The sequence below is a fragment of the Trachypithecus francoisi genome, unplaced genomic scaffold, assembly GCF_009764315.1.
Source record: "Trachypithecus francoisi isolate TF-2019V2 unplaced genomic scaffold, Tfra_2.0 Lachesis_group11, whole genome shotgun sequence".
Classification (NCBI taxonomy): domain Eukaryota; kingdom Metazoa; phylum Chordata; class Mammalia; order Primates; family Cercopithecidae; genus Trachypithecus; species Trachypithecus francoisi.
Window position 1 is genome coordinate 130,519,347 of NW_022681456.1, and position 21,437 is coordinate 130,540,783.

Consider the following 21,437-nt stretch of genomic DNA (forward strand, 5'->3'; position numbering starts at 1 on the left):
GGGGGCCGGCTGGCCCAGGCTTGTTGGGTAACTCGAGTCTCTGACAGTGCAGTGACTGATGCAAACCTGAGACACACACACACCAGCAAACCTCAAAGGGCATCTCAACAAAAGCGAGTGAGGGACACAGAACGTCAATCATGGGGCTTGGGTCAGGAAACTCCTCCACCAGCCCAGCCCAGCTGCAGACAGCTGCGATTTTGTGTCCTGGAGACCCAGGAGAAATTCCTTCCAATCTTGAAACCCGTCCTGCTCAGCACCCGAATACGGAGAACTCTGGGCCACAGGCCCCCACAATTTCCACCCTGCGGTTTCCTGATCCCAGTTGCTACAAGTGGAGGAAGAGAAGAAAACAGTTTTGTGGTGGGATCTTTTGAAGCACAGGAAAAAACAGAAGAGAAAGAAAACAAGGAGAGCTCTGGGCAAGGGCCTGACAGGTTTGGGGTTGGAGATGCCCCCCCAGAGCCCAACTGGCAATTAGCGGGCAACGGTGGGTGCAGGTGAGGCGGGTGCGGGCGAGGCGGGGCGGGTGAGGCGAGGCGGGGCGGGCGCGGGTGAGGCGGTGGCGGGTGCGGGACCAGGGCCCACTGCATGCCACAGCCCTTCCTAGGTTGCAAAGATTCTGGGCAAAGCATCCATGCTCTCATGAGGTTATCCTGGGGAGATTTTGAAGAATTCTGTGGCCAGTCCCAAGCTGTGCTGATAATTTTTAACACCTAATGCTAGTACCAATACTTTTGTTACAACAGGAAAGACCAGTGGGTCTCCTGACGCCATTTGGCCACTGAAGTCTAGGTGGCCAGAGAACGACCAGCACAGAGCTGTGCCCACTACCAAGGCACCCTCCCCTCCTTCCTTCATCTTCACTGCCTCCCTCAGGCCAAGGAAATCAGAGATGCCAGCTCCACGGAGCTTTGTCACATGTAGGATGGGGTGGTCCCTGTCCCAGGTGCCACAAGGTCCTGTCCTTGCAAGCTTCTGTTGGATTGTGTGGATGAGATGCAAGTTCAGTGATGCAGAATCTCAAGAGCCCCTCACGGTGCAGAAATGTCATCAATTCAAGCCTTCTGGAGCTGAACCGCCGGGGGAGGGGGTCGCTGAGTGGGTGTGGGGGGAGGTGCCTGAGGTGGCAGGGCACTTGTGGGGAGTCATGGAGCCCAGTCTGGGTGGAGGTGGAGCCGGCTCTTTGCACTGTGAAAGCTTCTCTAGCTGGTCTGCCACGCTGGCTCCTGTCTGGAGGCCCGTGCTCACTGCGGAGTCGTGTCTTCATTCTGATTCCTGCCCTGGGTGTGGTGCCCTTACAAGCAGGACTATCCCGTGTGTGTCCTGTGGGAGGCTGACACCGTCCCTGCTCCTGCTGGAGTAGCATCTTATGTCTGGAGGAGAAAGGGTGCCTCTGGGTTGGGGGGTAAGGAACGGGTGCTCTTTGTCGGGGAGGACCCACTGGGACTTCGCTCTCTGCGAGTCTAGCAAGTGGGCATTCTGGCCAGTTCTCAGTCTTGCAGGAGTTGGCCCTCCCTCCCCTGCCTTGCTCTGGGCTCTTTAGGCATGAAGGAGGCTCCATTTGCTAAGGAAACACTATGAGGAGAGTAGAAGCAAGAACAGTTTAGAGGTCTTGCCAGGCTCCTGCGCCACCCTGCTCTGGCCACCGGGTGGGTGGCTGTGTCGGGGCTGTGCCTCACTCTGCCTGTCCTGGCTGGACGCGTGTACTCACCCCCACCCTGCTGTCTTCCTCCGCTCGATTCCTTCTGGATTAGCTCAGCGTAGCATTACCCCAAAGACTCTGTCCAAGCTGGCAAGAATCGCGCATTGGGCTGTTTGGCTTTTAATAAAGTTTATGATTTAAATCTTGTGCTCTTAACACCTTCTTTGCAAGCCTCAGAGGGAAACAAAAATGTTGAAGTTGTTGACTCATTTCCTTCGTAACATGGAGACCCTCACATTCGGCCAGGGCCTGTGTGTGTGTTAACACAGAGTCGGGTTGTGTGGCTGTACACACGCACACACACGTGCGCGCACACACACATGCACTCAGAGGAGAGGAGGAATCTTCGGGAAGACTGGTTGTATTTCAGTACCTGGCAAATTTCCAGAACATCAAATGAGCCCTTAAGCAGAAAGACTCCTCTGCAGAATTAACACCTGCAGCAGATTCGGAGCGTTTGCCTCCTCACCGAAGTCAGTACTGTTTCCCTGGAAGTAAAGGAGACTCATCAGGCCTCTTGTGTGCCCCTGGGAGGAAACACAAGTTGGAAGAGCACCAGAGGACCTGTGTGGAAATTTCAGTGTAGGGGAGTGAGGAGAGGAGAGGAGGCTGTGGTCGGATCCTCACACAGGATCCTGAGGCTCTGGGGTCAAGCCCCAGCTGCTTCCCTCCTGGCTGCTTGCACTGGAGATGCAGTCGGGCCCAGCACCAAGGCAGCTAAGGCTGCAGCAGACCCTGCTGTCCTGGACCCTGGCCTGGAAACAAGGAATTCCACAGAGGCAGCAAATGGGATTCCCCTTGACCTCAGGGAGCCACCGTGTAGGCTTGCTCTGACCTGTCCCGCCCACAGGGGAAGCTGGAGTCATAACGGATGTCCATGCTAATATTTCAAGGCCCGGCACATTTCCAATGCCATGGGCTGGACCTGTGCCAGCTGCGGAAAAGAAGGTCCTGGACTACGAAGCCCTGGGAGCCCTGCAAGTCCTCAAATCAGTGCTGATCCCTTGGCAAGGTCAGCATGTGTACAGGCACGCTTGACTGGGTGTGCAGGGGACCCAAAAGCAAGAACAGACACATGCCCTGCCCTCAAGGGGCTTGCAGTCAATGAGGAGAAGGAAAGACAGGAGAAGGAAAGCAGGCCGCCTGTTTTGGGTGGGAGGCAATGGAGATCAACATGCTATCTCTGTGGAGGCTGCCTGGGGACTCTTCAAGGGCCTTTTGTGACGTTTAGTCCGTGTAGGAGAGTTCAGAGATATTGGAGCCCAGGGATGGCTTGCATGCTGCAGCCTGACCCCATGACATGACATCCTGACAAAGAATCCAATGTTGGGTGCCAGTCTCCCTGGGTCCCCTTTGTCACAGTGACTAACAGGCAGGGAGACAAAGCTCTCATTCAAGAGACCATCCTGGCTGGGCGTGGTTGCTCAGGCCTGTCATCCCAGCGCTTTGGGAGGCCGAGGCACGTGGATCACCTGAGGTCAGGAGCTCGACATCAGCCTGACCAACATGGTGAAACCCCGTCTCTACTAAGGATACAAAAAATTAGCCGGGCGTGGTGGCAGGCACCTGTAATCCCAGCTACTCGGGAGGCTGAGGCAGGAGAATGGCTTGAACCCGGAAGGCGGAGGTTGCAGTGAGCTGAGACTGTGTCACTGCACTCCAGCCTGGGTGACAAAATGAGACTCCGTCTCAAAAAAATAAAAAAGAAAAAAAGAAAATAAAGAAAAAGAAAAAAGAGACCATCTCTGCAGGAGGATGATGTGGCCCCAGATGATGAGGCTGGTGGATTGGCATCTGGGCTTTTTTCCCTCCTCAAGCAGAAACGATCTGATGGTTGGCATCTGACTTCTTGGGGTGGGGTGGGGTGGGCATCACAGCCCTGCCTGGAGTGGCCTTTCAGGAAGGCAGGCCCAGAGGCCTCTGTGAGGGCTGGAGGGGGTCTTGGTAGCGTGAAGAGGCCAGCAACGCCCTCCCGTCTCCAGGAGAGCTCCCATTGCAGGCCTCAGTGCTCCTGTCTCTAGCTGGTTTCTACACCCATGGAGGATTTTAGACGCAGGAAATGGCCCTTGGAATAGGGTCTGGTCAGAGCGGCATGACCTCTATAAGGGTGACGGTCCTGTTCTCAAGAGTCTAGGCTTTAGGACAAATGATAGGAGGGTTTCCTCACAGCCTCTGAGGATGATGCCACCGACTTCCTGCAGACACCGCCTAGCAAGTTCCCAAGCAGGAGCCAGCTGGCCAAGGCCGACGGAATGAAGCCATGGGTGCTGGGCCCTGCTGTGTGCACGTCAGGCCTCACGCGGTCCCCTAGTCCCCTTGCCCACCTGCCTTCATGTGCAAGGCCAAGGTTCCCACAATCCGAGCCCCACTTTGCCCTGAAATGGAGAGCTGGTTCTTTGCCATTCCGCAGGACAAGCGTCCTGTCCCCACTGCCCTGTAGGCCCCATAAAGGTTGTGCTCAGGGAGGAGCGGTGAAGCCGGAGGCAGCCTCCCCTGAGACAGGTCAGTCCCCTTGGAGCCAGCCTCCCCCCATCCCCTGCAGCTGGCCCCATGGGAGTGCCCAGGCGTGACAGTGGGATGAGAAAGGCCAACTGGCTTCTTGCCTAAAGGGCCAGATGGCTCCTCAAAGCTGCTGGGTCATCCTGACATCAGTACTTAGGAGAAAAGCCAGGAACTTCAGGATGGAGAAATGTGGCACGCCTCCCATCACCTGGACCTGCCCTGCTTGTCTAGGGTCGCTGCCTGTGTCCTGGGGTTTACCGCTGACCTCAAGGCCCAGCCCTGGCTTCTGCGGGAGGCGCGGTGGTGGCTGGGGCACCGTCGCACGGAAGTCCTCATTCCTGGGTTGTGCTCCCGGCACGGGAGCGCTGCACAAATGCAGAGGCAGGAGTCCAGGCACATCAGCCCTTTACATCCTGCAACAGGGCAGGTCCAAGTCAAGATGCAGATTCCCACAACCCTGAAGAATAAAATCATAGTAATAAAAAAGTGTAAGCCCAAGATGAACTAAGCAGGAACCATCTTTCGAGTGTGAATTCTTTCAGATGCCAGAGATGGCTTTTTGTTATGGAAATTTTTCAGACATTTCATGCTCTTTTTTTTTTTTTTTGCCCACATCTGACCCTCCCTCTTCAAAGGAGCGTGGCTCAAGTTCTTCACTCGTATGAGCAAGGCTGAGGCGACCAAGTGCTGTGGATGCTGAGACTGAGGAGATGGGAAGGTGCCAAAGTGGTCAAGACAGAACTAAGCGTTCACTCGGGAAGGGAAAGATGAATGTCGCACGCCGGAAGCAGCAGGGAGAGTTGGGAAGAAGAGCGCTTCACGGCTGGACCTAGCCGAAGGCTGCGGATGTCCCAGGCCACCGTGTAAGCCATTGCCTATGGCAGAGGATGGCTTCTTCCCCAGACGACACGGGAAAGGAATGGTCCCTGTGGACAAGGTGGGCTGGCATGGCATTACCGAGCCTGCAAACCTCATTCCTGTCCCATCAAGGGCCTGAAGGAGAGAACATTCATAGGGCTTTGTCGCCCCATTCCCAGGAAATAAACAGTGCCCAGAGCCAAACGGAGCCTGAAATCCTGATGTGACACATCCACCCCAACGGTGACCAAGCCATGCAGGTTATTTTCCTCTTTCCTCTGAAACCCCCAGCCACCGTGTGGCCCTGATGCCTCAACCCCTCTGAGGCTGTCAGGGAGTCTGGGTCCAGAGAAAGGTTTGGAAGCGATGGACCCACTTTGAACCCAGGTCCAGTGAAGTCGCTGTGTAACCCAGGGCAACCTAACCTTTGATTTCTAGTTTCTCTGCCGGAGAAGTGGGTGAAGGGAGGCAAAATCCATACCTCATGTTGAGTAACTGAAGACTAAGTGATGCCCTTTCAAAAGGTCCCACCTGCCCGGATGCAGTAATAAACAACGTCACTTGTCAGCTGGCATTTTGTTCACACCTATATCCTAGCACTTAGGGAGGCTGGGGCGGGAGGATCGCCAGAGCTCAGGAGTCAAGACCAGTCTAGGCGACATAGTGAGACCTCATCTCTACAAGAGTTAAACAATTAGCCGGGTGTGGTGGTGCACACCTGTTACCCCAGCTACGCAGGAGGCTTAGGCCGGAGGATCACTCGAGCCCAGGAGGTCGAGGCTGCAGTGAGCTATGACCGCACCACTGTACTCCAGCCGGGGTGACAGAGCCCGATGTGTCTCTCCATGAATCAGTAAGAACGTTCTCCTCCCCTTAGGGAAGCAGTGTCCCCTCATGCAGCGTCTCTGCACGTGGCCTGGGGAGCCCTCCCTCAGGTCCCAGGCTGGCAACTCCAGAATGGGTGTGACCAGGTGTATTTCCTTTCCTTCGCTTTTTTATATCAGCCCCTGGGGAGGCGTTACCTTGTTGGTAGCTGGGGAAGGGTCAGGACCCGTGGGGCTGTGAGATTGTGTCTCCCAAGCTGGCCTCCTTCCTAGGGCACTGGGGACCTGCTTTCATGCGGCACCTGTGGCCATGGCCACGCCTCGTCGCTCTGAAGCCAGGCAGGGACGCACGTCCTCTGTCTACTTGCTGTCCCGAGCGCCCTCCTTGTACTTTCTTACCTCCCTGGTCTTGCTCATCTGTCTTTTGGACCTCCCTTCACCCCCTTTTCTGGCAAAATCCACCTGTTGAAGTTGTGTGACGAGCACTGCCTGCCCTCGTGCCCCACTGCACTTCACTGGGCTTAGCTGTCCCCAGCAGACTGTCCTCCCCGGGAGGTGGCCACAGCAGTGGGCTGAAGAACAAGACTGTCCTCCCCGGGAGGTGGCCACAGCAGTGGGCTGAAGAACACACACTCTGGAGACAGTCGGGTGTGAATTCCAGTCTCACCACGAACATGCTGTGTGATGCTGGGAAGGTCCTGCGTCCACTCTGTGCCTCTCCTGTAAAACGGGTAACAGTACCCGCCTCGTAGGACTGCTATGAAGGTGAACTGCCACCAAACCTGTGCAGTGCTCAGAACTGAAGCTGGCAGGTGGTCCACATGTCACTAGCTTTTATTGTTTGTAGCCTGGAGTGTAGAACACAGAGAAATACAAATTCTGAATGGAGCGCTACGGTGGCCCTGTGTGAATGTGGATTGCTTGGATCTTGTTGGGGGAGAGGCCTGGATGTGTTGTTTGGGCACGTACAATTGCAGGATGTGAATATTTAACTGATTCAGGAAAAATTCAAACACAAGAATAAGGAGAATGGACTTACAAACCCCATGCACCCAGTTCCCCAGCTTCCTAGTTACTTACCTCTGGCCCATCTTTTTGTCTCCACATCCTGCTCCTCACCCTCGCTCCTCCCCGACAGACACGCTGGATTATGTCTGAGCAAATCGCAGATGTGAAGAAAGCAATTTATGCTCTGTGGTCTTAAAGGAAATTTCAAGAAGGAAAAAGATTATCCTACAGCACCTTCATTATGACCTAGGCTGAGGACAGGGATGAAGGAGGCGTTCTTTCAGAGGGGAAGGAGAGGCTGGGAGGTCAAGGGGCAGCCCAGGGCTGCAGTCTGCGAGTCTGGGCCCTTTCCAGGACGCCTGGGAAAGCTCACGAACCTCACACCAGCTTCCCCCAGCCCCAGAGCCTAACTAGTTATTTTTGTTTTGAGATAGGGTTTCTCTGCACCTCTAGGCTGGAGTGCAGTGGTGTAATCACTGACGCTCACTGCACCCTCCATCTCCTGGGCTCAAGTCACCCTCTTGCCTCAGCCTCCAGAGCAGCTGGGACTATAGGCACATGCCACCATGCCCTGCTAAATTTTTAATTTTTTGTAACAGGAGAGGTCTCACTATGTTGTCCGGGCTGGTCTTGAACTCCTCGCCTCAAGCGATCTTCCCACCTTGGCCTCTCAGAGTGTTGGGATGAAAGGTTTCAGGCAGAGCCCCCAGTCCCTAACTAGTTCCTAATCATTTCTGAGCCAGCCTGAGATATTCTGTCTCAAAAATAAAGTACTAGTGATCTTTTCTCAATTCAGAAAAAAAAAATTAATGGATGGAATTCTTAAAGTTTCCACAGATTTTCGTCTGTGTTCACTTGCCTGCAACTGGGTGCTGGTAGAATGCAGCGTGAATAAATAGTAAAAAATGGGATGAATGGGAAACCTTGGAAACAGCTGACCAGGGTAATCTGACAGCTTTCTGTGGATACATCTGCTTGTGGTTGTGATTTTATATTGTGCAGAATAATACATGCTCTGCTAGTGAAACTGTTCCTGCTTCATATGATGAAAGTACAAGCAACCTCAGCCCTGCGGCCCTGTCCACAGCGCCCTGTCTCCCACGCACTCCTCCCCTGGCAGAGCTTCCTAACAGCTGCTCTGGCTGCAGAGAGGGAGGCCGGGGAGGGGGACCTGGGCACTGGGAGGGCTGACCAGGAAGAATGAGTTTGGACTCTCTTGCTACAATTCCCAAGAGCCACCACCCAGCGTGTGACAGAATTTACACGGGCGAGGGAAGGAATGCAGGAAGCTGACTTGATTCCTTTCTCGGGTAGACACAGAAGTGTGGCTAAGCAGAAAAGTAATTCTCATAAAAGAAATCCCCCAGAATAATTTCTTACTGAGCATAAGGCCCAAGACAAATAGCAAAGCTGGAAATGGCAGCCGCGTCCAAGTGCAGGGCTTCTCAGCTCCTTTCACTCTTGGAACTCACACTTGGGTGACACAGCCTGCCCGCCTCAGAGTCAGTGCATCAGAACACGCCCCACGGAAGCCTGAGTCCCAGTTCTGGGCAAAGCCCTCCCTCGAAGGCCCACCCTTACGGCTCTTCTATCTTGGCACGAGAGTAACACCATCCCTCAGCGCTGGGCACCTACTCCAAGCTCTGCGACAGTGAGATCTGACACGGATAACCTGGCCCGGGGCTGAGGGTGTAAAGAAGGAAAAAGGGAACTGGGAATTGACTTTGAGAGCTGCCAACCTGGAGATCAGGCGGGAAGGGAGAGGAGGCTCACTCCTCCGAGGTCCCAGCAGGCTGGGGGAGGCGGCACCACGCCCGTCAGGGCTGTGTGGGGACTCCCACACCCACGGTCAATCCTGGGACCCTGGCCCTCGGGCTGCCTGCCACTGGAGTTGGCCTCTTGGGGACTGCGGGCCTTGTCCATCTTTTCTAGCATTTGCGGACACATCTTGCTTAGACGAGCAGCTGGGTGAGACTCAAAGGAGGACACAGCACACAGTTTTTAAATAACTTTATAATTTCCTGGTGGATTTAGTTTGTGAATAAAAAAGAAAAAATGAACAAAGTGTTTACAATAATTATCAAGGCAAAGTTGAATATAACACAATTTCTTTGTAATGTCATTATCCTGTCAGTAACACAACTCCAGCAGGAACACACACATACAGTTGAAGGCAGCGGGTGCATTTGCATCACAGACACCACCATGGAGGCTGCTACTGTTACCAAAAGGAACTCAAGCTACAAGGGAGGCAGGTGCTCCTCGGCTCCTCCAGTAAAGTGCAACACGTCCTTCCAGTGCCGCAGGGAGCAAGTCACAGGCCCCGCTGGACATCCTGCAGTGCCCGGAAGGTGCCCGGGCCAGTCCTGCCATGGGCCAGCAGGCCCGAGTGGGTGGTGCTGCCCTCAGGATGTGTAGCTGCAGTAGGTGGATGCAATACTGGCGTGGCGTGGAAAGAGGGGCTGGACCCCGAGGGCTTGCTTTGGCCGGGGTGGATTCTCTGGCTTTAGTAGGGTTCACTTCCTTTCTTGACAGTGGCTTCTCTGGGCCCAAGAGAGACAGCCTGGGCCTAGGAGATCTGGGGTCGAAAAAAGCTCAAAGGGAAAGAATTGAGGGCCCGAAGCCAGAAGGAACTGACATGGAATACGGTCTGTTCCACCTGGACTGCAAGCTCCAGGCTGGACAGTGCTCACCCGTGCTGGGCGGTCACTGGATGAGATAGCACCATTGGGCAGGAGAGGTCCTGTGGCCTGCTGGGCAGGGCTGCAGGGTCAAGCCCAGGTTACCATGCAGTATTAGGCACACTGAGCTAGGACCCACGTGGGGTGAGGGTGGTTATGGGGTCACAAACTGTGAAACCTTTACCCAGAGGTCCTGAGCATGTATAGGAAAACCCTGGCACAACTGCGCGGCTCTGAGTCCTAGATTCTCGTTCCTGTTGCTCGGCAGGTGTCTCTCGCCCAGGCGGGCACTACCGTTCAGTGTGCTCCACGCTTGCTAAGCTGCCAGCCCGGGGCCACCTACGCCAGCTTGGCAGGAGGAGGGGAGCGTGGCTGCCCTGTAACTTGAATTCCTTTATTAACAAGATATTGGTTTGCATGTTTAAAACACAGCTCTTTTTCATTCTACAACTACGTTTTAATCTTTTAATAATCTCAACAGACACAATGTAACTGCCCCAATTCTCTGAATCACACAGACAATATCGACAAGCAGAGAAAGAAGAGAGGAGGTGGGATGGGACGAGCACCCGCTCCCCCAAATCAATCCCTAAAACCACTTCCCCCCCGAGTCAGGAGAAGTGCCTACAACAGGGTCACAGCACTTGCCAAACACATTGGAAACAATCAGGAGACAGGTGGTTACAGTTTTGACACTAAAAAGTCTGGAGACAGTTTTTGCTTAAAGAGTAGGTAAAGACAGCCATTTTGTTCAGAAGGATTTCCCTGTAATGTATGTCTTGTCTTGCCCAATTGTTCCCTAATTTGCATGGGGGAAACTCCAGATTCTCTTTAAGACATTCCTTTGAGTGGTTCACGTCCCCTCCTGAGAAGCCCAGGGCTGGCGGTGGTGGGTGGGCGGCCTTGCTCTGCGGAGGGCGTCTGCGGCACTGCGGTCTCTTCTCTTCCTTCCTCCTCAGTTCCGAACCCAGGCAGGTGAAGATGAGGCCGCGCACAGATGTTAAATTACTGGTATTTGCTGACACGGGGTCCGCTGGGCTTGAGAAATGCCATGTGGTGTCATACTCCACGCAGCGAGGTCTTCCGTGCTTGGCTCTTTCCTCAAAGACTCTGAGGGTAGCCACCAGGCCTACACTCAAGTAACATGGTCAACAGGAGGGCGGTGTGGTCCTCGGAGGAACAGGACTCTGGCAGCAAATCCAAATGCCAGTGGATGGGCAGCCCAGAAACATGTATATTTTGGGTGATACATGATGGTTTCCTGACAACCCTGACCCTCAATAGGGAGGGGTTAGGTCAGCAGGTGGCTAAGACCGTGTCTGTGATGACGTCGCCTTCCTCTTCTCCCACTCTGGGGTGGGTGAGTCCGCAAGTTCCTCATGGACAACCAGACTTCAATCGACAGAAAGTGGCAAGTCACAATGCCCCTCTCAACACTGAAGGCGGCCTTGGGTCCAGTCTGCTTTACAAGTTATTTCTAAAACCCAAGTATGAGGAAGTCCGAGAGCCACAGGTAGATCTTCTTTAGATTATAAAGTGCAAGGACAAAGGTTAAAAGGTTAGAGCTGAGATGAATTTGGCGATTCCCATCCATATATATATATATTTTTAAACGGAGTCTCTGTCACCCAGACTGGAGTGCAGTGACGCGATCTTGGCTCACTGCAGCCTCTGCCTCCCAGCCTCCAGCGATTCTCCTGCCTCCCAAGTAGCTGGGATTACAGGCGTGTGCCACCACGCCTGGCTAATTTTGTATTTTTAGTAGAGTCGGGGTTTTTGTCATCCTGGCCAGGCTGGTCTCAAACTCCTGATCTCAAGTGATCCACCTGCCTCAGCCTCCCAAAGTGCTGGGATTATAGGTGTGAGCCACCGTGGCCGGCCCCATCCATATTTCTTAAATATGTTAAAGCCCGTTCAAAATCTTTTCCATTTCAAATGGTATCAAAGTCCTTGCAAATCTCAACTGATACCTCATCAATGATTCAATGAGTACCGGGGGTTAGAGGTCTATGAAAACATGAGACACTCATACTGTACTTCTTCAGTCACAAAACCCCGCTGGGATCACACCTGCTCTTCTTCTTGCCCTCTTTATGGTGACACTGATGGGAGGTGCAGATCTTTAGGTGTTAAAGGGCAACTAGACTTGCCGATGGAGGGGTCTGGGGAAAATGAAGGGCAACCTGCATTGCGTTTTCAAGGCTATAAAACTTTAGTAGCAGCTGCATGGCCATATGAAACCATGACTACTAGGAGAGGGGCGTGGCATGACGAGTCCTAGTGTGACGGGAGTGGCACATTTGGTTAAGTGTTGGTTCAATGATTTAGACTCAATGAGATACTCTGAATGCTACAAACTGCATCCACTCTGCCCTACAGCACAAAGGCAGGCCATGTTTATTACTGAACTCTTAGGCAGTCTCCACATCATTTGAGAAGCCAGAACAGTGCCCAAGAAGGGTCAAGATTCCTTGCTGTTCATAGAAACCAGACAGATGATATCTGTCCCAGAAATTTTTCTTCTCAGAAGCACGGTCACAGAGGGCTTCCTTCCACCCGTTGTTCCGGGGCCAGTGATGGAGAATACTGAGATGAAGAGGAGCGCCACACACCCAGTGGCTGAGAGTGGCAGGTGCTGCACCTGATGAGAAAGGCCATGTGGGTGGATCTGGGGCACCTGCTTGATGCCTTCCTGGATAGACCAGGGAGAGAGCAGCTGGCCAGTGCCAGTGCCAGGCCACCTGTGTAGGCATGGCCTCGCCTGCTTTCTTGGTTCCACTGTGGCCCTGTGAAGGCTGAGGTCATACCCTAGTTCTTTACATTAAGGTGGATAAAGTGAGATTCGAACACTCCTGCCTTTCAGTACTGGGAGCTTTCTATATGGTGTATGGGCACTGCCATAAACAGAACTGAGGTAACTGACCACAAACGACCACCACTTACTATCTAACCCCTGCACCCCTCTCTGGCCAGCCTGGCGATCAGGAAGCATCTCAGTAACAGGTTTATGAGCAGAGTCCATTTAAACCTTCGATAAGAAACAGGCCACAGTTTCCTCTCACAGGAGAGGGATTGCTGCACAGCAGGGAAAAGGGGAGCTGGAGATCTGACCGCATCAGTTAATGGGACAGTCAAGGGCTGTTGGTGGGAAGTTCCTGGACTGATGGGGCTGTGCTGACTCTGCAGACTTTACATTCTCGGAGCAAGTGGGGAAGGAGAGGAGAAAATGCAAAAAAACCCAACGAGTCCAGCAACTCTTATCAGGAGATGTGAGTGTCTGCTGGGCTCTGGGGTAGAGATGGTCAAAGAACTAGATTTGGGTTAAGTGGTTTACTTCCTCGTGCCCAATTATTTACGACTCTGTTGTCTACGCTTGGGAAAATGTCCTTAACAATGCCAACACCTTCAACTGGATTTGCAGTCTTGGGGTCAGCTTTCTGATTGGCAACATGAAGCTGGCTGAATTCTACAAGGTACACGCAGATGTCAGCAAATGGCCACCCACAAGTAGATACTCAGAGCCCTCTCAGGGCAACAACAAACAGCCAAAATCCAGAATCATCAAATGGAATCCCAAAGGCAAGTGGGTGACTGAGCCCCCCAAACTCACGAATTCCATTAGGGAACTTTTCTAGAAAACATACCTTAAGATCGGGGAGGGGAAGGACATGCTATTTACTGCTTCGACTTCAGCTGGTATGTCACAGAATCCACTGCACCTCTCCCTTACTGAGAAGTGGCCTTTTCAAGGATGGATGACTTGCACACAGTAGGCATTTCATAAATATTCTCTGAATGAAATAATCGAGGAAGGAATGTGTGTAGGACAAGAAACCTTCATTTATGCCAGAAGAAGGTTCCAGGTAATGCATGAGGCTGAGGTTCTGAGAGGATGAGTCTAGGGCAAAGCTAGCAGGTGGAGTGAGGGATCAAAACTTCAGCAGCCACTGGGCTGCAGGAGCTCGGGATGCGGGTGCTGGGAAAGCAGGCAGCCTCCTGGAGGTGTTCAGGGGAAAGCAGCCCAACCCTGAGGCACGGGCATCTGCTATGGGGCAAAGTTGCAAGTGGGGACAACAGGGCCTCGTATGTCACCTTTGTATGTTCTCTTTTTACTTTTTTGTAGAGACAGGGTCTCGCTATGTTGCCCTGGATGGTGCTCTTTTAACCTCACATGTTCTCCTTCAGTTAGACATTTGATCTAATTGTATGATAAGGTCAACAGTCTCAAACAGGAGAGACTGGTGGAGAACACCTCACACCATCTTCTTGGTAACTGGCCGAGGAACAGAGTAAGGAAGGCTGGGACAGACAGTCAGGGCTGGGTGAAGACTCAGACCTTGGGGGACGAGTGCTCCCCAGCCATGGTGAGGTCTGCTCACAGCTCCCCGGTATAAAGCATCTCATGGGGAAAGTAAGCAGAAGAGACAGTGAAAACAAGAGTCGATTTTCTCTTCCCTTCCCCCTTCTCTTTTTCTCATCTTTTTGAGATTGTTTTTTACCCTTTTAGGAGAAAGCACCTATTGTGATATTAGAACACTCAGCTCTCTGGTCCACTGGAGGCATCCTCTCAGCCCGTTGAACTCCAAGTACATTCCTGGTTTCATTCTCACGTCAGAGGACAGGAGATGAGAGGCTCCTCTGCTCCATGGCCCTCTGTCAGGGCCGAGCCACCAGCTTCCACAGTCACTGTTGACGACCAGGTGGCAGTTCTTCAGAGACATTCACCTTTTATCTACCCTGGAGATCAGGAAGGTTAGTGTAGAGACCACATCCAAAGCAGGAAGGCAGAGAAAGATGGCAGATGTAGAGGCGGTGCTGGGATCACACTTCTTCAAGTGAGCAAGATGGGATCAAGTTGGTAGTGTTTGGTGCCAAGAAGGTTCCGGGCGCCTGTTCCTTGTAGTTCTCCTTTCTTGGCCCCTGGGTTGACTACCTCAGGCTTCCCCACAAAGCAGGGTCAAGAGGACTCTTCCAGGGCGTTGACCACCTGCTCTAGGATGTCGGGACAATGGTCTGCTATCTGCTGAAGAATGGCGTTGGCAAACTCCTGCAGTTCTGCATTGTCCCGTTCACCTTTCTCTAGCTCATCCTGAAGCTGAAAGGGAAAGGAGAGACGGATTTCAGATACAACAATCTCACTTGCACTGAGCTAAGAATTATGTTTCATCAATACATGACAAAAAAGGCACTTTCGATGTGAAGTCTCTCTGCATGAAAATTAACCATGAGAAAAGTGTAAAAGTAAGGATCAAATGTGTCTTCATGCAAGTGAGGCCCAAAAAGTCACTGGTTCTAGGCCCAAAGCTGATTATTTTTGCAGAGCTGTGGCTTCAGCCCTGGCCTCTCACTCTAAACAGAATGTTCTCTCCACGAAGTCCCAGGCTCACGAACCTGCGTGAGAGTGCGAGAGAGGGCATGTTGATCTCAGATAGGATCTCAACCTTGTGGAGTGACCCTTGCCCTGAGGGAACTTACAGTTTAAAGGACTTCTCCATTTGCTGTGTGTCACTTTCATTCGGTACATTAGCCTGCCCCACCTGAGGCCTGCTGATTTAGCTGAAGAGATTACTCTGAGAAACACAAGATAATCCCTTTGCTTAGAAGTAAGTATATTTCTAACTTCCTGTTGTTTTTAACAACCTCTTTCCCATTCCTTCAAGCGTTTTCACCAACATTTATTGAGCGCTACTCTGTGCTCGGTGCTGAAAGCTGAAGGGATTCGGTCCTTGTCCTAAAGACCCATTTAGGTGAATGGAGAAAAGCATGTAAACAGATAAACGACCACCCAGCAGAGTGAGGCCACAGCTGAGGCTTGAGCATGTGCTGTGGCAGCCCGAAGAGTGACTGTCTCACCCCGGAGGAATCTGAGGAAACGCTACGAAAGAGGCATGGGGTCTGGATCTTGAGAGCTGACTAGAGTCTGTCTGGGAGATCAAAGACAGAGGAGGCTTAGAGCAAAAGAACAAAGGCTGATGCGTGGAGCTAGGACAGGCCTGGCCCAGATCTTGCAAAAAGGGATGCCTCAGGATGGCAGGAATGTAAGGCACAGGGAGTGGGTGGAGAATGACAGGAAATGGAGCTGAAAACACACGCGAGGGCCGGACTGAGCATGTGAAGTGAGGGAGTTCCAGTGTGATCTGCTTAAAAACCAAACCCAAACTCAAACCACAAAAAGGAAGTCCACGAACTTTTAAATGGTCCAGTGACATGAGCACCTTCACTTTCTTAGACTGAGCAGAAGGAAGAGTCCACCAAGGGCAGCTCCTGCGCCCAGCCCAGGTCTGGGTTAGGCGGGGCTGACACGAGGGAGGGTTGGGGACGTGGAAAGGAACACACGGGTCTGAGCATCTTCAAAGGCAGGACTAAAAGGAGGAGGTGTTAAGTGAGGGAGAACCGGAGAATCATTTCTGACAGTTCTAGCTGGGGATACTGGACAAATAAGACCGAAAATGTAGGAGGCAGAGCAGGTTTTAGGAAAGAAAGGAGGAAAATTAAAAATGGCGTATAAAGTGTAGTTAAGAACACAGGCTCTGGAGTTAGGCTGCCTGGGTTTCAAGGGCAGTTCTGCCAATGAGTTATCTGATCTTGACTTCTCCGAGTCTCAGTTTCCCCATCTGTAAAATGGGGCAATAATAACCATGTCAGGCCAATGTCTTCAAGTTTAATTTTTTGGAGAGATGGGAGTCTATGTTGCCTACGCTTGTCTTGAATGCCTGGGCTCAAGTAATCCTCCTGCCTCTGCCTCAGCCTCCCAAAGTGCTGAGATTACAGAAGTGAGCTCCTGTGCCCTACCTCATACGGCTGTTTTAAGGTTTAATGAGACAGTCATATAAAGTGCAGTGTAATGCCTAACAAATAGAAAATGCCTGACAAATATGAGGTGTTCTGTTATTAAATGGATAAGATCACCCAGCAAGAGCATATAGATTAAAAAGCAAAAAGGGAGCTTGGTACAGCGATGCACGCCTGTAATCCCAGCTACTGAGGAGGCTGAGGGTGTGGGAATCGTTTGAGCCCAGGAGTTTGAGTCCAGCCTGGGCAACATAGTGAAACCCCATCTATCTTTCTTTTCTTTCTCTCTCTCTTTTTTTTTTCTTTTTTGAGATGGAGTCTGCTCTGTCGCCCAGGCTAGAGTGCAGTGGCGCAATCTCAGCTCACTGCAACCTCCGCCTCCTGAGTTCACGCCATTCTCCTGTCTCAGCCTCCCGAGTAGCTGGGACTACAGGCATCTGCCACTTCGTCCGGCTAATTTTTTATATTTTTAGTAGAGACGGAGTTTCACCGTGTTAGCCAGGATGGTCTCGATCTCCTGACCTCGTGATCCGCCCGTCTCAGCCTCCCAAAGTGCTGAGATTACAGGCGTGAGCCTCTTTCTCTCTTTCCTTTCCTTTCTTTTCTTTTCTTTCTTTCTTTTTCTTTCCTTCTTTCCTTCCTTCCTCCCTTCCTCCCTCCTTCCCTCTCTCCCTTCTTCTCTCTCTCGCTCTCTCTATTAATTTGAGACAGGGTCTCCCTCGGTTGTCCAGGCTGGAGTGCAATGGTTTGATCAGGCTTGCTGTGGCCTCGACCTCCTGAGCTCCTGTGATCCTCCTGCTGCAGCCTCCCAAGTAGCCGGCATTACAGATGTGTACCACCATGCCTGGCTGATTTTTGTATTTCTTTTTTCTTTTCTTTTTTTTAGAAGTGGGGTCTAACTATGTTGCCCAGGCTGGTCTTGAAACTCCTGGCCTCAAGTGACCCTCCTGCCTTGGCCTCCCAAAATGTTGAGATTACAGGTGTGAGCCACCACACCCAGCTGAGATTCCATCTTAAAACAAGCAAAAAAAAAAAAAAAAAAAAAAAAAAAAAACCTAGATGCTTGGCACCATAAGACAGGGCAAGAAAAAAAGAAGAGAAAAGAAAAAAAGAATCCAGATGCTCTGAGTCAAGAATTAGCACAGTGCTTCTTAAATATATCAGAGTTAAGAATAGACCTAGTAATCTCTTTCTGCTAAACGGTGACTAAAAGACCAGGACACTGAGGGGCCAGGTTTAGACGACATTGCCTTGATATATCTCAAGCTCTGGCTGCGCCACATGAATAGGAATAACAGGGAAAGCTAGGAGGCTGGGTACCTTGTAAATACAGCTGCAGAGAAAACACCCCAGAAATGCTGCTCGGTGAAAAGGCTACAAACTTTAAAGTCTCAGCAGAACTGACACCAACCAAGTTGAGAAGAGGTTGCGGGGTGGTGTTGCTTCAGCAGCTCGATTCCAGCTTGATCCTTCCCAGGAATATTCCAGACAATTCTAGTTTATATCCTGAGCCAGGTATCTCTTCTTCACTCTCTACAAGTCACTTATTTATTTCCCATGAAATAGTCTTTATTCCAGCCGGGTGCGGTGGCTCACGCCTGTAATCCCAGCACTTTGGGAGGCAGAGGCGGGTGGATCACTTGAGGTCAGGAGTTCGAGACCAGCCTGGCCAACATGGTGAAACCTCGCCTCTACTAAAAATACAAAAATTAGCCGGGCGTGGTGGCGGGCGCCTGTAGTCCCAGCTACTTGGGAGGCTGTGGCAGGAGAATTGCTTGAACCCAGGAAGCGGAGGTTGCAGTGAGCCGAGATCGCGCCACTGTACTCCAGTCTTGGTGACAGAGCGAGACTCTATCTCAAAAATAAAATAAAATAAAATAAAATAAAGTAAAAAGTGCTTCACAAATACTGTAAAAACTTTGGAAAATAAAGAAAAAAAACAAGAAAAAAATCACCCAGAATATTAGCATCATCTAGAGATAACCACTGCTATATATTTTATCATGCCTTGTTCGAGGCTTTATTTATGTCTGTATTTGTGTGTATAATACATTTCCAAACAAATCCTAAAGGTTCTTTTTGGAATTCGATAATGGATTCTAACATTTATCCTGAAGTATAAACATAGAGAAGAGTCAAGAAAATATTTTAAAGAAAGAAGAGTGATATTAAGACTTGCTTTACCAAATAAAACATGCTATAAAAGTACAATAATTAGAAGAGTATTGGGTTGATAGCATTAAATGAGTGGGACTTAGGATATGACCAGGAGGCATATGAAGTCAATGAACTGTACTGGGTCAACTGGGCCTATTTATGGTTGTATTCTTGCTCATACCATACAGCAACATACATTCCAAACTGGTTAAAGATGTATAATTAAAACCTATGCTGGGAAAATACTGAAAGTAAACTTAAGAGCATATTTTTTATAATCTTAGGATGGGAGACAGAAAAGTATTTTTAGCTTTATTTTGGGGAGGAGGGTAGGTGCTTTTAAATTCAGAAGTCATAAACGAATATAAGGGCAAGTTGGACTATTTAGAAATTTAAAATGTCTATGGAGACAAAAGAGCTATAAATTTAATTAAAGCACAAATTATGGCTTGAAAAACAATAAATACAAAACAAAAAGACAAAGGATTGACATCAATGTATTATGAAGTGGTACTATAAGCCTAAAAACCTATAACCTAATAGAAAAACAGGCAGAGAAAATGAACAAAAAACTCACAGAAGAAATACAAATGGCTAACAAGCACAAAAATAATACCCAACTTCATTAATAATTAAATATGGCCAGACGCAGTGGCTCACACTTGTAATCCCAGCACTTTAGGAGGCCAAAGTGGGCAGATCACGAGGTCAGGAGTTTAAGACCAGTCTGGCCAATATGGTGAAACTCTGTCTCTACTAAAAATATAGAAATTAGCTGGGCGTGATGGCGGGTGCCTATAATCCCAGCTACTTGGGTGGCAGAGGCAGAAGAATTGCTTGAATCCAGGAGGTGGAGGTTGCAGTGGGCCAAGATCACGCCACTGCACTCCAGCCTGGGTGACAAAGTGAGACTCTGTCTCAGAAAAAAAAAGAAATATTGACCAGGTGTGGGGACTCACACCTGTAATCCCAGCACTTTGGGAGGCTGAGGCAGGCAGATCACTTGAGCCCAGGAGATAAGAGACCAGCCTGGGCAACATAGAGAGATCCTATCTCTACAAAAAATTAAAATGAAAAAATTGGTCAGGTGTGGTTGTGCATGCCTGTAGTTCTCGCCACTCTGGAGGCTGAGGTGGGAGGAACTCTTGAGCCCAGGAGGTTGAGGCTGCAATGAGCTATATGATTGTATTGCTGCACTCTAGCCTGGGCAAGACAGCGAGACCCTGTCTCAAAAAAAGAACAAGAAGACCCAGCGCGGTGGCTCATGCCTGTAATCCCAGCACTTTGGGAGGCTGAGGCGGGCGGATCACGAGGTCAGGAGATCGAGACCAGCCTGATCAGCATGGGGAATCCCCATCTCTACTAAAAAAAAAACACAAAAAATTAGCTGGGCATGGTGGTGGGCACCTGTAATCCCAGCTATTCAGGAGGCTGAGGCAGGAGAATTGCTTGAACCCGGGAGGTGGAGCTTGCAGTGAGCTGAGATTGCACCACTGCACTCCAGCCTAGGCAACACAGCGAGACTCTGTCTCAAAAAAAAAAGGAAAAGGAAAACTCAAAACAAACAAACAAGAAATATAAACTACACAAGATAGGTTTATGTTTTTCCCCGATCACACGGGCAGACATTTCGAGGTCACTGACAATCAGAGTTGATTAGGGCATGGGAAGTGGGACACTGAAGCAATGACCTGTGGGACAACTGTTAGTAGGGGAGAAATTTGGTCTCATCAGCCAAATTTAATTCTATATTTCCTTTGACCAAATAATTCTACTTTTAGAGTATATTCAATAGAAACACCAGTAAGAAATTTAAGAATCTATGTACACGTATGTTTACTAAGGCAATTTGTGGGAACAAATAATTTTTTTTTCTTTTTTTTTTTTTTTTTGAGACAGTCTCACTCTGTCGCCCAGGCTGGAGTGCAGGGGCGCGATCTCAGCTCACGGCAAGCTCCACATCCCGGGTTTACACCATTCTCCTGCCTCAGCCTCCCAAGTAGCTGGGACTACAGGTGCCCGCCACCACACCCAGCTAATTTTTTATATTTTTAGTAGAGATCGGGTTTCACTGTGTTAGCCAGGATGGTCTTGATCTCCTGACCTTGTGATCCGCCCGCCTCAGCCTCCAAAAGTGATGAGATTACAGGCGTGAGCCACCGCGCCCAGTTGGAACAAAGAGTTTTTAAAGACCTCAGTGAGGCCGGGCGTGGTAGTTCATGCCTGTAATCCTAGCACTTTGGGAGGTAGGCGGATCACTTGAGGTCAGGAGTTTGAGGCCAGCCTGGCCAACATGGTGAAACCCCATCTCTACTAAAAATACAAAAAAAATCAGTCACATGTGGTGGCGAGCGCCTGTAGTCCCAGCTACTCAGGAAGCTGAGGCACAAAAAAGCTTGAACACCGGAGGCAGAGGCTGCAGTGAGGCGAGATCGTGCTACTGTACTCCAGCCTGGGTGACAGAGCAGAGACTCTGTCTCAAAAAAAAAGAAAAAAAAGCCCTCAGTGGATGGAAGGAGTTTCAATTTTACTTTACATACTTCAGTACTGTTTACAGCACAAGCAATATCAATTTTGCAATAATATACGAAAATATGTAACATAAATAATAAACACCCTTTAAAACTGTATATACTTTTAAAGGCAAAATTCTGATACTCTACAACCTTAAGGAGGGAAAAATTGAAGCGTATAAAATATCCACTCAAAAAGTATTAACCGACTGGCCAATAAAAAGGAACAAAGTTCTGACACGTTACATTATGTAAAGCTACACTACGTAAAGTATACAAAAACATGACGCTAAATGAAAGAAGCCGGTCTCAAAAGACCACATATTGTATGATTCTATTCTTTTTTTAGTTTTGAGACAGGGTCTCATTCTGTTGCTCAGGCTGGAGTGCAGTGGCA

At 50.3% G+C, this 21,437-nt stretch overlaps 1 protein-coding gene across 10 annotated transcripts in view; it reads right to left on the reverse strand.

The window, feature by feature from the left end:
* Window positions 1-8,892: 8,892 nt before the first annotated feature.
* The window catches only part of ERC1 (ELKS/RAB6-interacting/CAST family member 1), a 545,691-nt gene continuing 533,146 nt past the window's right edge, over window positions 8,893-21,437 (reverse strand). For 9 of the 10 annotated variants that reach the window (XM_033223291.1, XM_033223290.1, XM_033223296.1 and 6 more), the window contains one exon: window positions 8,893-14,673. In XM_033223291.1, the coding sequence (XP_033079182.1) occupies window positions 14,536-14,673 (138 nt within the window). In that variant the 3' untranslated portion in view covers window positions 8,893-14,535. The remainder of the gene's footprint in view (window positions 14,674-21,437) is intronic. The other variant, XM_033223295.1, reaches the window with a different exon arrangement.